This window comes from Gambusia affinis, linkage group LG14, assembly GCF_019740435.1.
Source record: "Gambusia affinis linkage group LG14, SWU_Gaff_1.0, whole genome shotgun sequence".
NCBI classification, from domain to species: Eukaryota; Metazoa; Chordata; class Actinopteri; order Cyprinodontiformes; family Poeciliidae; genus Gambusia; species Gambusia affinis.
The window spans coordinates 17,605,486-17,623,693 of NC_057881.1; the positions used below are offsets into that span (position 1 = coordinate 17,605,486).

Sequence of the window (18,208 nt, forward strand, 5' to 3'; positions counted from 1 at the left end):
AAGAAGTGAATAGCCCCTGCGGTAAACCGCGGGGGTTGAAAAAGACACCCTGATTTAAAAGCTTTTACAGCCCTGAGAGCCATTGGCGTGGTGGCGTCTTTTCCTGCTGCAAAGGTGTTTGTTCGTTCTTGTTTGTCCATTCGAGGTTTGAGTGAACAAATAGGCGCACTGCAGCCGCTCGTCTCATCCTCCTTTCCTTCCTTGATCGGTTTGTTTGATGTCTGCTGCTTGGATACTGTACAAGTATACCAGAGAGGTGATGGGAAATCAGATTGCGCATTCTAGACACCTCGGAGTCTTTCCTTTCCCACATCCTCTTCTGTATGCTGTGCAGAATGCAGAAAAATCTGCACGGCTTGAATTCCCAGTGGCCTTGTAAGGGTGTTGGCCAGACTGTTTATATGCTTGCATGAAATAAAACACCAGTCGTGCAGCAAAACCCAAAGTTGCAGCTTCTAAGCCCATACGACTACATTAGAGCTCGACTATTAGAAAATGGGCATGCATAAACTCAAACCTAATTCTTCTTTTTTTGTTCTTTTTTATTTTATTAAAAGTGAGTGGGTGCTGTTTTGTTTGCTTTTTCGCTTAATATATACACGGTTTAGGAGAAAATTATTTTTATACATTTAACAATAGCTCAGTGCATAAATTGAGCCATTAAATATATGAATGTATTTTATATATTTAAGAGGTTAAGACTGTCTTAAGATATTAACTCATGGTATTTAATTTTTTCTTTGCGCATTTCTTAAGTCTGACACAATTTTCCCGCATATTTATTTGAGCTTAGATGCGTCAGCATTTTATAAACTCAAACTTCCAGGAGCCACATTTAAAATACAATCTCATTTAGTCGCTATGTTTTATTTTTTTTATTTTATTTATTTAGTTATTTATTTATTTATTTATTTTTGAATGGTGAAAAGTACATGGACTACAGTTAGGGTTGATTTTAGTACTATTTTGAGCGTAATGTTACACCGACTCTCGGGCTGCTGGCAGGAATTAGGAGTTCGTTTGTTAATGGTGGCGATGAAACCAACATGCAAGGGCAGCGCAAGTGATAACGGCGGTGTAAATAGTAAAGGACGTCGAGTTAAGCAAACTGTGATTTACCATTAATCTCTTACATGGAGAGATATATGAAAAGGCGACACGAACTGGGTTTTTGATATTTCGCCACATGACGTGAGTCGGCTAATTTAGTCAGTATTATTGCATACAATTTAAATGCAAGTCTTACTTAATGTATTTACTCGTTATCATTGCTAATTTATCGCTTGATATTAAGATTTAAAGAATGCGGAAGTTACATTCTTGTTATTTTTTTAAACCAAATCTTACATTTGACAAACCTTTGAAAAAAAAAAAAATCTTTGTTACCTCTTAAATAAATGAAATAGATCGGACATTGAACAACAACTACACTTTTATTACTTTCCTGTCGCCTGTCTTTAATTATGTGTCTTCGTTTTTTTTTATTTTAAAAATAATAGTTAAAGAATTTATATCTGGACGATGAGACGCAGAGACTTTTCCAGCCAGTTAACTAAGGGATCATTTAGAAAAACGATCCCTTTGCATTTGTAATTATTATTTTTTTATTTGCAAATAAACTTACCTAAATAAATAGATCTTTCTTTGTTGTTGTTGTTGTTGTTGCTGGTGCCAAAATAATCCGCAATTTATAAAGTATATAATAAAGAGTCTCCCTAATGATATCTTGATGAAACTACTACTGCAAAACAAATGACAGAAATATAAACAAGTAGTAGCAATGACAACAACAACAGCAATAATAATAATAATAATAATAATAATAATAATAATAATAATAATAATAATAATAATAATAATAATAATAATAATAATAATAATAATAATAATAATAATAATAAAACCGGAGCTCAATTATATCTTGCATCAGAAAATAACAAAAGCGACACAATATCGGTACTTCATTCAGCGATTTCTGAGACTCCAACATGGGAAACTGACGCACAGTGGATGATGTTCCCCTCGGCCTTCGGAGCAAAAATAAAAACAGGACGCAATGTGTTTTGGTCGTAATTTATCCTCGCATTGCTTCAATCCTCGAGTTGCAAAGTTCCTCTTTAATGCGCGGGTGTTTTTAAATGTGTTTTGGCGAGCGGCAGCGGCGGGGCGCTTACGTGTCCAATAAAGTAACTCGTAAAATAAGGCTTCCAAATACATATTGTGTCGTTTTGGATAACCAAGGAAGGGATTTGAATGGCTGTAAGTAGCAGTGTTATTGTTGACTCTTTTTTTTTTTTCATTCACATATTTAATAAAAATCTCACTCTGTACAGATGTCTAAATCTTGATCATTTATAAAAACCAGTGCTTGTTATAGTCGAGCAGGCTGAGTATTTAATGACTGCAGGGATTGATTTATCTTTTATTGTTCGGCTTTATGAGCACGTGACTCAGCTGCCCAATGGCATCGCGGCGTGGCTCCCCATTACTTTCCCCACTGTAGTTCTTCGTGCATGGGGCCAAGTTGCTACTTGATTTCTCCACATTGTTATTTTGTGAGGCTGCGCTTTGCCGCGCGTGCATTCGTGTGTGTGTGTGTGTGTGTGTGCTTTTGGGGAATGTGTGCTTTTTGTTTTACTTTGCATGTATCTGTTGTATGACTGCGTACATGCGAAATCGGTCTAATTTCCCTGCCATGTCGACGTCCGGAGCACTCACGAGCTACTACGTTGATTCCCTAATCCTGCCTGAAAGCGAGGAGCTCTCCACCTCGAGGTACCCCTCCGGTGTCGGTGTCCAGCACGCCAGACAGCCCGCCCCTGTGGTTGACCACAGCGAGCTCGGAGCTTGCGGCTTCCCGTCCAAAGCCCCCGTTTTCGGGCCGTCATGGAACCACGTCCCAGCTCAGTTCCCAGGCGCCGTCTCCTCTGTTTATCACCACTACGGGCATCCGCAAGGCCCGATGGGCGCGGAGACGGACGGCCGCTACCAGTCTTGGCTTCTTGAACCCGTGTCAATGACTGGATTACCGCCGAGCCACCATCACTATGCGATCAAACCGGAGGGTCTGGGGACGCCGCCGGGATCTCACACGGCGCTGCTGCTCTCCGATTACGCCAACGGCACGGTGGCGACACCGTCACCCGGAGAGAAGGACGAGTTGTCCGCGCAGGGAGGGGAGCTGAGCGCAGAGGGCGAGGACAAACCGGGCCTGGACCCAAGTAAGTCAGTCCGCTCTACGCTGTTTTACGTTTCAGCTATTTTTACGCATAAAAGCCACGAAGGTGCGAGGTGCATGATGTCAGTTCTGAACGTGCCTTTACCTTATGGAGGGCTGTGAAGGGCTCACGTTGCAGTATCAGATGTTGGAGAGTGCAGAAAGGTGGACAGCTGTACTTAGACATGAAGCGTCTTTCACTTTCACATATGTTACTGATCCATTATTATTATTATTATTATTATTATTATTATTATTATTATTATTATTATTATTATTGATAAAATCAATTTTGAAATGTTCCTCAAAGTAGAACTAGTACTTGATCTCTCCCCCCCGACCCCCCGATCCCCCACTCTCTCTCTCCACATTCTTTCTAGATAACCCTGTGTCCAACTGGCTCCACGCGAGCGCCACGAGAAAAAAGCGCTGCCCCTACACCAAGCACCAGATCCTGGAGCTGGAGAAGGAGTTCCTCTTTAACACCTACCTGACCCGGGACCGCAGGTACGAGGTGGCTCGACTGCTGAACCTCACCGAGAGACAGGTCAAAATCTGGTTCCAGAACCGCAGGATGAAGATGAAGAAGTTTAACAAGGACGGCGCGCCGAAAGACGACTGAATTACGCGCAGATTCACGCAGGATATCTAGGCTGTGAGCAGATCAGCTGGACATTTGTTTTTAAAACTCCCTCGTCTTATTGTACTATATAACATCTTATAGAAATATTTGTCTTGTAAAAGAGAGAAAAAAATAGCATGTCGGAGATTAGTTTGATGCTACTACCTTTAAATTGCACAATTCTGACAGTGCCCTTTGTTTTGGTTCGTTTTTTAAAATTACTTTGTTGATTTGAATTAATACCTCGTTAAAGTGTTAAATTAGATGGCCTGCTCCTTTTAATTGTGCTTGTTTATGTATGGATGTTTCTAGCCAAGTGTGTGAACGTGTGTGTGTGTGTGTGTGTGTGTGTGTGTGTGTGTGTGTGTGTGTATGTTTTGTTTAGTTATATTTGTTGTCTAAACGTATAGTTTATGAAAGAAACTGTGTTAATTTTACTGTCTTTTCTCCATAAGTAATAGAACAATGACAGACGGCCCTGGATTTGATACTAACTTTAAAAAACCGTAGTGGGGAAAACAGCTCGCATTGAAACACAAACCGCTCAGATCTCTTAGAAATTCCTAGTAGATCTTATCACAGGTATAGTTACTATCCTCGACTACCTATATCGTTCAACTACCTACAATATGCTTGTTTGTTTTTTTTTTATTTTGTTTTTGTTTCTTAGACTTTGGGTCGTATAGATTTGCTGGCATCACTGTAAAAAGAAAAAAAGAAGGAAAAAAAACACGTCTGACTGAATTTCAGGGAGTGACATTTCCAATTAAGGGACGCCATGTTTGTTAGAGAGAGAAAAGGAAACACTGTAGGCTATCCATTGAATACCTCGCACGGTCTTCTGACCGTCAGACGTTTGGTTCATATATGTAATTTGTATTATTTATTAAATAAAACAAATTATATCTCGAAAGCGTTGGTCGTCGGACTTTCATTTTATGATTGTGTTTTAGTCAGTCAGTTTGCTGTGCGTAAAAGGTGCCCACAAATAAGATTGTGTCTTAAATTTATTTATTTATTTGTTTATTTGTTTGATTATTTGTTTGTTTGGTTATTTATTTATTTTAAGCTAAGTCATTTGGACAATTTCTTTTTACACACAAACGCACAGTAATTAAGATGCATCTATTGGTGGTGTGTGTAGGTGTGTGTGTGTGTGTGTGTGTGTGTGTGTGTGTGTGTGTGTGTGTGTGTGTCTGTGTGTGTGTGTATGTGTGAGTAGGTTTTGGGGAAAGAGTTGCGTCTTGGCAGAGGATGTTGTTAGCTGTATACAGCCATAAAAGACAATTACGGCTATAACCTTTTATGGGGTGCAAAGCGCTACGAGGCGAGAGGGGACGCGCACACGCTCACGCACACTAAAAGAAGAGACACTGAGATCTTCGACAGCTGAAGCTCAGAAGAAAGCGCCCGGCGTGTTTGTGTCCAGCTCAGCACAGACATGACAAGCCCACAGAAGGGTCTTGTAAACAGACCCGATCCGCTTTAGACGTTTCTTTGTTGCTACAGTAAATTATAATACAAATATGATTATTTCTAAGTCACATGTTTTCCCAGGGAAGCATATCTCACTGCTTGCAGATTGTAGATGTGGATGCTCTGATTGGCGGCGCTGGTTCAAGTCCCCGCATGTTTGAGAAAGCGTTAGGCACACATGCACTTTGATAGATAATGCAATGTTTCTTTCCAATCAGCGTGTAATGGAGCGAGGTCTCACGGACTCTGGAGAAACAACAACAACAAAAAGAAGTATCGACTGCCTTTCCTTCTAAGACTCAATCGAGTCCAACAGGAGTGGTGTTGTGACGCGTTTGGGGTGGATGCAGATGGACCCAAACTTCAAAGACTCGGCCAGAGACAGCGTCATAAAAGCGCCTGCTCTGCTATACACTGTCTGGCATTCCAGTTTTAATGGCTTTATGGCCGTCCAGACACAATTAGACCGTTTCTAGAATGGCACCCATTTGTTTCCTCCCCCCAACCCCTTCTCTTTCTGTGTGATTGGGCTCTGGGACAAAAGGCCGAGCGGAAATGATCAGCTTTATTGGATTCCTATCCAACAGAGGGAACGCGCAGGACTCACGGTCATTTGGAACTCTCCTTTGTTTCCACCTGGGAACCTTCCGCCCTTTGCTCTTTATTTTGATCCATAAGGGAGTGGAAGAACAAACTGGGGCACTGGAGTTGAAACCAGAAACAAGCTTTAAATTGTTCTGAAAAAAATAAAAAAAATAAAAATAAAAAAAATCATATTTGCTGCTGAAAATGTCATAACCATGGAGACACATTACCTCTGCCACGTCCCCTCTTCTCTGACCTGTTTTCATTCCAGAAGTAATGTCACAAATAAAATAAAAAAGGTTGCCGCAGCTGGAAACTACCCCCTCCACCTCGCAATACCCACAAATTGACAGGAGGTGGCGACACTTTTCCATCAACATCTTTGCTGTTTTTGCTGTTTGAACAGCTCCTCCCCGGCGAGGCAGCACAGAGGGAACAAACTGTAGTAACATTTTAAGAGTCAAGGAAAATAATTTCACACCTTTTTTACAGTTTCACCGCAGAAGCTGGTGCAGCTCTGAGAAGGGGAAAGGCGACGCAGTGAAGATTTAACTGTGTGGCTTCCGCCGGATAACTGGCTGCTCATGCGCACAACGAAGGTCTACATGTTTACTGGTGTTTCTTTTTTTTTTCTTTCTTTCCTTCCTCGGAGTTGCATTTATTTATTTATTTATTTATTTATTTATTTATTTATTTATTTATTTATTTATTTATTTATTTATTTATTTATTTATGTTGAACCAATAAGCTTCTTTGATAGAGCGGAAAATTCAAATTAGTATGTTTTTATTTTTTTTGCCTCGATTTCTACTATATTTCTTGTCTCAGTACTTTTCTTGCAGTAGCTCTTACAAAGCGGCTCTAATGTCAAAAAAAAGTACAGAATTCTAACACTAAGTTACAGTAAAAAGCAGTAACCCTGACACAAATAATTAAAGTGAGGCGGGACGGAAACAGAAAATAGAATTATCACATAATGTGTAGATTAGACTGTTGCAGTTTTATTTAAATATTTTTAGTAATACGTTTCATCCTTCCTGATATTGAATTGATCATAGGTTCTTGAGGGCATCGCCATGTTTTAAGTAGTTTTAAGGCAATTTATTATTATTATTATTATTATTATTATTATTATTATTATTATTATTATTATTATTATTATTATTATTATTATTATTATTATTATTATTATTAGAAAAACATTAGGCCCATGTCATACTACTTTTTCAAATAGTTGCTATTTTTTCAGGGATGAAAAGCAATGACATATTGTGTTTATTTTAAAGACGTCTGAATTGACTAAATGTATCGATTATAAATGTACTATCTATTATTATTAATAAATAGTATTAGTCAATGAATAAGTAGGGAAGTAAATCATAAGCTAGTCGTGTGTTTTCTGTTCTTTTTATTTATTTTTATTTATTTATTTATTTATGTTTTTTATTTTTTTTATATACCTGAAATTGCCTTTGGCCTGCTTAATCCTGATGGACGTGTAGGTGTAGTTGCAGCGCGTCTTGAAAAATGTTATATAAATATACAATTTCACAATGTGTAGTAATAATAATAATAATAATAATAATAATAATAATAATAATAATAATAATAATAATAATAATAATAATAACAGTGTTTTTTTCTTGTCATTTTAAATTGAAGGAGCTTTTCATTGTCCCAAATGACATGTCTGACTCAAATGTGTATAATAAATTCAAAGACAAAATAGTTAAAGTTAAGGTTGAATTACCTCTTTAGCTTCATTGACATAAATACAGAACATAAATGGAGATGTATTTGCACAGAATGGAGTTTATCACTGATTCACTGAACTGATTCGTTTAAAATACTCGTTAAAGATTCACACCACTTTCACCATTCTTTCGTTACATTTTTACATTTTCAATAGTTAATCTGGCGTACGGTTTTAAAAAGGAGTGAACGAGCGGTCACGCTGTGAATAAACCAACGCCGTCTATTACTGCATTTATTAGAAAAGCTACACGCCATTAGATGTGGGTAAAAGTATTAAAACGAACAAACAAGGATGCACTTCCGGTCTCTTAGAGGAAGGAGGGAAGCGACATAATACCGTTATGTCTGTAACTGCATCTAGATCATTTAGATTGCGAGAATTTCTCTGCAGCGTGTTTATTCGACTCTACGTGTTTATGTGTATGAGGTGTTGATCCCGCTCCGTGGTCCGGTGCCATCGCGACATCCACGCCTCCGCTGATTGGATGAGAGCAACCGGGCCTTAGTCACATGGCTGAGTTCTTTGGTCCAGAGTAAAAATGGGGTTTGGTGTAAATCTAGGGTGTATTGCTGTCATATATCACGCTACCTCGTAAAAACGACACTGAGGATTCTGGGCCAACAAATCAGAGCGGGGGTGAAAAAAGAAAAAAAAATATGAGTTCTTATTATGTGGACAGTCTCCTTTGCAAATCTGCTCCGGGTAGTTCTGTGTTTCCGATCGTCGAGCGAGCGTCTTGTGGCATTGGACCTGGAGGGGAGAACAGTCGGACTGCGGCCGTCACGTTTACACCAACCCTCCCTGGAGTTTACAGCGTCAATAACGCAGCCTACCAGAGTCTGAACCCTGTGTTTACCTCAGGATATGGCCTGGGACGGGACATACACCCTCAGGACTGCAGCAGCCCGCTGGATCAGGGCCGCTTGTTCAGCCAGAGCTGCTGTCATCCGGGCCCGGGACCCCTCACCTCGCCTCCGGACAAACAGTACCGCATGTACCCTTGGATGAGGGCATCAGGTAAGTTCTAACCCAAAACCACAATGACATTAAAAAACAATACTTACACCGGACCTTAGCAGTTCGATTAATATCCACCCGCACATTCCTGTTGCATGGAAAGAATCGTAAAACTTTTATTGCGCAGCTAATGAGTTCTGCAGCCATAAATTCATTTGGCCAAAGCTCCCGTGTGTACACTATAGGCAGAGACTTGCCGCTGGGGGTTTTTCCTCCGCACTCCTATTACTCTTACAGCCTCTTCTCCCCCTTTGTGGCTGTAAAAGAGTCCGGTCTGTGGCGTAAATCAGCTCCCCCGTACTCTGCAGCTTCCTTCTAATTGAGTCTGCACCGCAGAGGCTGTGTTGTTCTCTGAGAACCAGGATCAATATGACTCACAATTTCCGTCAGATGGATTTAGAGCACAATGAGTATATATATATATATATATATATATATATATATATATATATATATATATATATATATATATATATATATATATATATATATATATATAAAACGTGTGGCTTTTGTGTGTGTGTGTGTGTGTGTGGGGGGTGCGCGCGCGCGCGCGCGCGTGTGTGTGTGTGTGTGCGTGCGTGTGTGTGTGCGTGCGAAGACCATTATAGGCTTTTAGTTGGAAAGTTGGAAAGGCCTTCGTGACACCAGAGGTTACAGACATGTGCAAATGACTCCAACACGACCACTTTAAAGTGTCAAAAACTAACAACAGCAAAAAACGGACTTGTGTCTGATGAGGAAATTTGAAGTAATACGAAAGTACAAACCACAACACTGAAATACCATAGAGGAAAACATTGTGCCTGCAGCTATATGTGTTTTTCCTTTTTCATTGCCAGCTTCCAAATAATAATAATAATAATAATAATAATAATAATAATAATAATAATAATAATAATAATAATAATAATAATAATAATAATAATAATAATAATAATAAAAACATCATATTTATTATTTTCTTCTTCTCTACAGATCCAAGCCGAAAGCGGGGCCGGCAGACTTATTCCCGGCACCAGACTCTGGAGCTGGAGAAGGAGTTCCACTTCAACCGGTACCTGACCCGCAGGCGGAGGATCGAGATCGCCCATGCCCTCTGCCTCTCCGAGAGACAGATCAAAATCTGGTTCCAGAACCGCAGAATGAAGTGGAAGAAGGACCACAAGGAAGAGTCCAACCACGAGGAGATGAAACAGGGCGACGTCCACACCGAATCCGCAGATGGAGAACCCGGCAGAGCAGAGCCGGTGGAGCCTAAGCATTAAAGACGGAGATAGAGAGATATGAATATCGTTATAAATCTTTAGGGATAATAAGGGACATGTTCCTTCACTTTTCAACCGTGCACATCGAGTATTTGAGTTTCAAATATGATTGTGTGACTTCAGTTGCTTTGCATTTTAAATACCGAACTGCTAAGGAGGATAAATATTTCAACTTTATTTTTAGCTGTGTTTTTGTATATAGCTATGTCAACACAAATGATCATGCACGTGACTGAATACTACTGAACCAACATTCCGTTGAACGAAAACTACCTAACATGTTCCCTTTTATACATCAAGCTTTCACAGATTGAAATTAAATCAGGATATTTTTTTAAGTGAATGGATGTTCATTTCTTTTGATGATAGCAAATGCATTGTCTCCTGCATAGACCTGCCTTGTTTCGAGACGGATGTGTGCTTTAATTAAATAAAAGTTTATTGCTGAATGGAAATGTAGGAGTCCTGATCAATAAATCAGAATATTCACATGACTGGTGATTCTACCTCGAGTTCCCATCTACATACACGCCTCTAGAACTGAAGGCTTCCAAAAGTGCTTGGATAAGCATTAGTCGGCATTTTTTTCTTTTATTGTTGCGTTGGTAGCTCTAATTGACAATGTGCCAGTAACTAGTACTGTGATCAATTTAGGCTGTGCGGTAACTGTAAAGCAAGCTACTTCCAAACGAATGGGATGCACATTATAAGTGTAATGGAGCATAAAAAAATGTTAAGAAAAAAATGCTACGGCCACATGTTTTTATTACGAACATAATTAGCTAATGTGTTGCACTGACACTGATCTATCTATCTATCTATCTATCTATCTATCTATCTATCTATCTATCTATCTATCTATCTATCTATCTATCTATCTATCTATCTATCTATCTATCTATCTATCTATCTATCTATCTATCTATCTATCTATCTATCTATCTATCTATCTATCTATCTATCTATCTATCTATCTATCTATATATATCTCTCTCTCTATCTAGATATATATATATATATATATATATATATATATATATATATATATATATATATATATATATATATATATATATATATATATATATATATATGCAGAAAACCTGTCTGCATATGTTCACACTTTCGTCGAAGCAGAAAGTGTTGTGAACATATGCATAACAGGTTCTCCATATTCGGTCACCTGTGCAGGCCATTTTTAAAGTCTGTTCTGTGTGAGAGGTTAGATAAACAGTGAAGTTAAAGAATTTGAACTATGAGGATGAGAGGTGGGACTGGCCGCCTGCGGATGTTGAACTCTGCGTTCCCTCGCCTCCTCTCTCGGTAAGATGGCGCCTGATGGCGACCTGCACCCCCTCCTTCCCTTCCCTTTCTCCTTCTCCTGCCTCTCTCCTCCCCTTTCCATCACCCACCCTTTCTCTCTCACCCTCCGTCCCCAGCGCCGGGCCATAAATCCGTTGTTGTTTATGAAAATTTACAACACAGCGCTTCAACTTTACGAGCCGACTCGGATTCCCATTGGCTGGACGGCTCAGTCACGTGTCATCGAGCCGTGAACATGAACTTTTTTATATTTATATATATATATATATATATAATTTCCAATAGCGGAATAGAGCAGCCTTTCATTTAGAAGACTCGGGCTTCCTTGCTCGACTCTCCCCACCAGTCACCAACCTTATGTTCAACTCCTTCTCATTTTTGCTATTTTGGAGATTAATGGTAGCATTTTTCCCCCTTATTTTAAATCGAAACACAGGAGCTATACACTGAGGCATGATTGGATATGTTCGGGCTTTCGACACGCCTTGGCGGGACAAATGGAAGGAGCGCTGGTGCGTCACTGACCCCCAGGAGTCCCGGTTTCCGTTCATGGACTCAGCTGGAGGCTTTCCCCTTCCACCCTTGATTTGCACTGTTGACATGCAGAGGCCGTCACAAGGTAAGGCAGCTGAAGTTCCCAGACTACACATGTTCGGGCATCTATATAAATTTGCGAAGTTAAATACTACTGCTCCATTTCCTGTGCATTGTCGAATTCAACAAGTACATGTCAATATCAACCAGATACGTGTCCAGATTGTTGAAAGACTGCGTTCATTTCGTGATATCTTCGTGTTGTGACTTGCCCATGTGGACCTTATTTGTTTGTTGTTCTGCTTTAAATGTGGTCTGAGAAATTCAAAACGTGCTCTTTGCTGCCCTCCTGTGGATATGATTAGGAAACGTTATGAAGGTCTGCCTTTAGTCTTGATGCCAAAGAGCTAAACATTTGTGTGTATTCTTAAACTAGCGTGTGATTATTTTCTGAACGTGTTGTGCATTTTACCTGAGCACGCACATTTTAAACATTGACGCGCTTGACTGCGTGAAACTGCGGGTTTGATGCTGCAACTGGTGAATTGCAAATCTCTGCTTTGGAGCCAGAACATCACAGAGTTTGGCATTTGACAATTTTAGCCATGAAAATGTTATGCACTACTTCTGAATATACATGCTTAAAATATCAATGTGCAATCATGGGATTGAAACTGTGCCGACCTTGTCAGCTGCTGCTGCTGCTACAAATGTTTGTGTGTTTTTGTGCAGCCCCAGCAAAGCCCTCGTGGGTTGACATTTGCGTCTTTTGTTTCTTGTTAATCTTTTGCATTTGAATGTGTGACCATGCAAATCGTCAATATAGTTGCGATACTAAATTCGAGACTTTGCTGCTTCAGTTCCTTTGCAGCAAATTGCTGGGTGCAGCTTAGGGGTGAGGAGAGGATAAAATAAAATAGCTGACAATATATTTTTTGTTCATTATTTTTATCTTGTCTTGCTCAATTTCGTGCATCACATAAATTTCGTGAATCTCATATTACAGGTGGTCATTATATCGGTGCATGTAGGCATTGACAATTACTGCAAATAATGCATTGCTCCAATGAAGGGCTCTTCGCAGATTTTTAATATATTTTTTAATGCTCGTTAATTTTTACAAACGGCTCTTTTTGACCAAACACATTTTTTTCTTGTACATTCACTAATTATGCGACTGTAATACTGACATACATGTATGTAAATATTTCTATTTCTAGATATTTATGTATTCAATTTCTGAAATTATTCTTTTAAAAAAGAAAATCGCTCATTTTTTTCATCATTTCGACTGTGTAAAGATGATTGTGCCCAAAAAAAGTAAAAAAAAAGAAGGTTTGAAACATAATAATAATAATAATAATAATAATAATAATAATAATAATAATAATAATAATAATAATAATAATAATAATAATAATATTTTTTTTCATTTTGCTACTTTATTTGGGTAAACGGCCAGTTGTAAATCGATTCGTCTGCGTTTTCTTCCAATCGTGTTGTGATGCTGCGTCGCTGTGAATGCCCCCTGACCCTCCCCCCCCCACACACACACCCACACACACACACACACACACACACACACACACACACACACACACACACACACACACACACACACACACACACACACACACACTACCCTCTCTCTCTCTCTCTCGTTCCTCCTTTCCTTTATTTTCAGCGTCCTATAGCTCTCGGGTGTGTCCCTGCTTCAACTCAAACAGGTTTCATGGGAACTGTGTTGTCATTGGCCCCAACTCATTGATCAGCTGCTGTAGCCTTAACTAACACGTAACTAACACACTCCGTGCGCAGCAGCTCATGTGCGACCTTTGTGCAGTCCTCTGCACTGCTGCAGCACGCATCGAGCCTTATCTGGACTCACCAAGTCGAATGCGTGTCTCGCGTTTCTGCGTTCTTAACGCGCAAGAACGGGCTTGTGCGTTTGGGGAAATACAACAAAAATGGCCGCTCCGGGGGTGAGGGAGGGTATGAACCAGGGAACAAGTCTAAGCTTCTGAGAGGCGAAGGTGCCATAAAAATTCCAGAAGAGGGAGAGAGAGAGAGAGAGAAGGAGAGAAAAGCCAAACGGGAAGCTCTGGCCGTTGCGTGTGTGTGCACAGCTTTATGGAAGCTTCTGCGCCTTCTTGCATAAGATTCTGACCTCATTCCACAGTTCATCTCTGTATAATATAATGTCTGAGGCTGATTTATGCATTTGTGATACAATAAAAAGCTAAACAGAGTGATCGGAATGCTTTGAACAGAGCAAAAACATAAAAAAGAGAAAGAGTTTAAGTTTCCAGCTGGAAGTTGTTGTTGTTTTTCATTGACCATTTTTCAAATTCATTGTTTGGAGAAATGAAGAATTCTTGCCCTATCCGTGCAATTCTAAAGAAAAATGAGCAAATGATCAATTTGGAAAGCGACGAACCCCTAATTTCTTTTCTCCTACTTATTTTTCTATTTTTTTCTCGTCTCATTTCAGCAACAATTTCTTCAGTTTAAACTACGAGTTACTTGCGAAATATTCATAGATTTGTTTTCCAACGCGTTTTCGTCTCCCTCTCATCGTTTCTCTGAGTTCAAGAACAAAATCTCGGTAGCCTTTAGTTTCACATAAAAAAAAGAACTGTAATTCTCTCATCGGTCTTAGTTGACATCTCACACGCATGTAAAACGTATCTTTGCTCGAGGACGGAGTGTTTAAAAGTCAGAATGATAAAAGAGTCGCCTCTAAATAAGACAAAAATAAGGTCGGATTATGTGCGTAAAAAAAGACACGCAATAGCCATCTTCTAAAGTGTCTGATGCTTTGCATCGACCCATTCTAACCTGCTTATAAACCATATTTCTGCGTTCATATAAAGCCTGTATGTGTGGGTATTCATTTTGCCAAAGTGGCACAAGCTGCAGAGGCTCTGAGCGGCAGGCTCTGTTGCGTTATTGGATATTGCGTATGTGATGTTTCGAGCTTCAATCTCCTCTCCCAACATTTACTCATCAGCACGTTCTCCCATGAAGTCGTTCAGCTCTTTCATATGGGAAAAAGTGCAAAAGAGCGCGGCCCTGCTCTGAATGGGCTTTTATTCTATTAACTGAGCCTATTTACAGCCATCTCCCGGCACAACGTGCATAACAGATTCTGATCGAATTATTCCTGTACACTATCTCTGGAGAGATTGCACTCTCAGCATGTCACGCTGTATTGTTTAGGAGACCTCTTTCTTTTGCCGCAATGGTCGTTAACCTCCGAATGACCCCCGTGTGTGGAGCCCACGCCTCGGAAAAAGCGCCGCAGACAGTCAGTGCAACAGTTGCGCCAGAGGATGGCGCAGCACGACAGTGGAAAAAAACCCTCCTCGCACAGCTGAGAGCACAAGGCAGGGGAGGCGCGCACTCCCTCCCATCCCGCCCGAGTGTTTCCTGCGTGCACGAGTTTACCTCTGGAGGTCACCAGGCAGGATTTACGACTGGTCAACAAAAGCACGTGATTCTGCCTCGTACCCCATATTTGGGTGCCTACGTAAGAGAGAATCAAGTCCATGTCCCACTCTCATTTCCATAATTCATCATAAATTGTGCAAGGGTGCAATAGGACGCGCTAAAGCATAAGAGCCACAAATCAAGGAGCTGCAGGTTTATGCTGTTTACTTCCACCAAAAATAATCAGAAAAACAACAGCAATACCTGCAGCGGGCAGCAAAGGTGGAACTGTCAACAAATGAGCTCCTATTTTGTGAACTCATTCTGCGGTCGCTATCCCAATGGCGCGGACTTTCAGTTACATAATTATGGAGAGCATAATACCGCGAACGAGCAATACAGGGACTCCACGGCCATGCATTCCAGCAGGTACGGCTATGGCTACAACGGAATGGACTTGACGGTCGGGCGGACCGGCGGCGGACACTTTGTGGGCAGCGAGCGGACGCCGGGCTACTCCCCGACGCACACAGCGGCGGCAGCTGCAAGCCCTTCAGTAGAAAACGTCAGGTACAGTCAGTCCGCAGGCGGCAGCCAGAACTCGTCCCTTTCGCCTCCACCTGAGCCTCTTCCGTGCTCCTCCTCCACGGTGGCCAGCTTGTCGCCGGGCTCCGAGACGCAGCCCCAACTCAGAGCCGTGAAGAACTCCATTAGCGGCGCCCAGTGCTCGGGCTCGAACGGGGGAGGCACGCTGTTGCTTGGTCGGGACTGTGCGTCCAAGGCTTCCCCCCTGGAGGAAGATAAGCCTGCGGGGAGCGCACCGACGACTCCTCAGAGTGCCAGCGACTCGGCACAGCCTCAGATATACCCGTGGATGAGAAAACTCCACATAAGTCATGGTAAACTGCTCTCTTTAATGATCTCTTATCGATTTTATGTCTTGTATGTGGAGCTGGTGCTGTTGATTTTTTTAAAGAAAGTATTGTAATGTACAAACAAATCGTAGTGAAATTTCGGTATTTTATATTAGTGAAGTCTGAAAAAGATATTTAAAAAAAGTGGCACCAAATTGCTCCTCTCACCTGTTCTGTTACAGCTCTGATTTACGCCGATAAGGGTCATTTAGCAAAGCTCACAATTTACTCAGAGAATAAAATATTGTTTAACGACAAAATTTGGATTTTGAAACATTTTGTGTACATACTTCAATTTCTAAAGTGTGTAGATGAATATCTTAATGTCCAGGTGGTTATCAATTATTTTTAGCTCAGTTCAGTTCAGCTTAACTCATTTGTGCAGCGCTATTTTACAACAAACGACGTAGTAGGGATATTTCTAAGATAAATTCATTGACACACATTTAGAATCCGATTAAGTTAAAATTATTCCAGAAAATCAGACTCAAATTTGCTTTCAGGGAAAAAAAAATCAATTTCAGTTTCAAACTTTAAATTTCCAACTCGAATATTCAGATCCATGATGCACAGCTCCCCTATCCTGACAATAATGTGTTCAAACTTTACACACTCATGTAGACGTTCTTTACAGCTGTTTCTCTTTCTGATGTGCTTTTGTCCAAAGATTTGTCCGGACCTGAAGGCAAGCGAGCACGAACCGCCTATACCCGGTACCAGACCCTGGAGCTGGAGAAGGAGTTCCACTTCAACCGGTACCTGACCCGCAGGAGGCGGATCGAGATCGCCCATGCCCTCTGCCTCTCCGAGAGACAGATCAAAATCTGGTTTCAGAACCGCAGAATGAAGTGGAAGAAGGACAACAAGCTGAAGAGCATGAGCATGGCGGCCGCAGGCGGGGGAGCCTACAGGCCTTGATAGCCCCCCCATTACATCCCCTCCCATAAATAAAGTGAAATGAAATAAACTATTGAAAGTGTACAAAAAAATGAAAATAAAAAAAGAAGAAAAAAATCTCGCAAAGACTTGTTGGCGGAGGCTTTGAGCCACCTCATCTTCTGTAAATGCCCCCATTAACCTTATATTTTCTTTATATTCCCTCCGTGTTAATCAGTATGCGAGTAAAAAAAATATGCATTCTGTACAGTTCTGTTTAGATTTAGGACAAAAAAAGGAAACGTTTAAATTATTTCTTGTTCAGAAGGAGGAAAAAAAATATCAAAAGCTTGAACTTGTCCAGTAAAAATCTGTGTGATGCACTCAAAACAGCAGTCTGATAAATACTAACTAAATAGAAGGTTTGTGTTTAGTTCTCTCTGTACATGTACTGTATATGTATGTATTTATTTGTCTCATGTATTGTGCCAACCTGTCAAAAAAAAAAAAAAAAAAAAAAACTCGCTTCCGATAACCAGCAAATAAGCGTTTTGTGTGCGTAATTGTATTGTGAACACACGTGTATGGACAGAGGTGCCGTCTCGCCCCTTTGTATGTACAGTCGCGGTGCTTTGTTTTCTTAAGTTGTTTTCTTTTTCTTTTCTTTTTCTTTTTTTTTTTTTGCAGGAGATTATGTTTGACTTGCTCACCTGGGCGCAGCATAGTTAACAAAAGAAGAAGAAGAAGAAAACGTGTTCGTCCCTGTTTTGTTCTTGCTGTTTCTATGTGGAAGGTCCCCCACCTTTATGACTTCATCGTGATGAGCTTTTTTCTTTTTGTAAATGTTTTTCAAAGACTGGAAAGAGGGGGGAAAAACTATGCTACAATAATCAGAAGAATGATATCGATGCTCATGTTGATGATGGCTGTCATAGCCGTGATAATAAACTTTTTACTGGAAACGGCAACTTAAGTGAGTTTATTTTTCTGACTTCGTGAGGCGCGGGCCGCTTGGTGGAGGATTTTTCCTTCAAAAGCTGAACGTGTGTTTTTATTGGTATTTAGGGCTGGCTAGTTTTTATCTTTAAGTAGCCAGAAAATCTAAACAACAACAAAAATATATATATATATATAAATTTCTTAGGCCATAGACCGAATCCGGATTTAGTCCAAACTAAGAAGTCAAAAGTC

General features: G+C 40.4%; 3 protein-coding genes across 3 annotated transcripts; all 3 read left to right on the forward strand.

Annotated features, from left to right (window-relative positions):
- Window positions 1-1,899: 1,899 nt before the first annotated feature.
- hoxa9a (homeobox A9a) lies at window positions 1,900-4,752 on the forward strand. The gene is made up of 2 exons (XM_044138765.1): window positions 1,900-3,221; window positions 3,598-4,752. Exons 1-2 carry the CDS (start codon window positions 2,657-2,659, stop codon window positions 3,837-3,839), a joined length of 807 nt encoding a protein of 268 aa, XP_043994700.1. The 5' UTR covers window positions 1,900-2,656; the 3' UTR covers window positions 3,840-4,752.
- A 3,040-nt stretch (window positions 4,753-7,792) lies between these two features.
- On the forward strand, window positions 7,793-10,398 carry LOC122843748 (homeobox protein Hox-A7-like). The gene is made up of 2 exons (XM_044138766.1): window positions 7,793-8,673; window positions 9,652-10,398. Exons 1-2 carry the CDS (start codon window positions 8,313-8,315, stop codon window positions 9,939-9,941), a joined length of 651 nt encoding a protein of 216 aa, XP_043994701.1. The 5' UTR covers window positions 7,793-8,312; the 3' UTR covers window positions 9,942-10,398.
- Window positions 10,399-11,803: 1,405 nt separating this feature from the next.
- Window positions 11,804-18,004, forward strand: hoxa5a (homeobox A5a). The gene is made up of 3 exons (XM_044138772.1): window positions 11,804-11,883; window positions 15,018-16,126; window positions 16,809-18,004. The coding sequence occupies exons 2-3, from the start codon at window positions 15,445-15,447 to the stop codon at window positions 17,057-17,059; spliced, it is 933 nt and encodes a 310-aa protein (XP_043994707.1). The 5' UTR covers window positions 11,804-11,883; window positions 15,018-15,444; the 3' UTR covers window positions 17,060-18,004.
- Window positions 18,005-18,208: the final 204 nt, after the last annotated feature.

Excerpts from the sequence above, each read along its gene's own strand:
- hoxa5a (XM_044138772.1), top strand. The coding sequence starts at position 15,445 with ATGCTGTTTACTTCCACCAAAAATAATCAGAAAAACAACAGCAATACC. Across the intron at positions 16,127-16,808 it reads AAAACTCCACATAAGTCATG|ATTTGTCCGGACCTGAAGGC; the intron begins GTAAACTGCTCT and ends TTTTGTCCAAAG.
- LOC122843748 (XM_044138766.1), top strand. The coding sequence starts at position 8,313 with ATGAGTTCTTATTATGTGGACAGTCTCCTTTGCAAATCTGCTCCGGGT. Across the intron at positions 8,674-9,651 it reads CCCTTGGATGAGGGCATCAG|ATCCAAGCCGAAAGCGGGGC; the intron begins GTAAGTTCTAAC and ends TCTTCTCTACAG.
- hoxa9a (XM_044138765.1), top strand. The coding sequence starts at position 2,657 with ATGACTGCGTACATGCGAAATCGGTCTAATTTCCCTGCCATGTCGACG. Across the intron at positions 3,222-3,597 it reads CAAACCGGGCCTGGACCCAA|ATAACCCTGTGTCCAACTGG; the intron begins GTAAGTCAGTCC and ends CATTCTTTCTAG.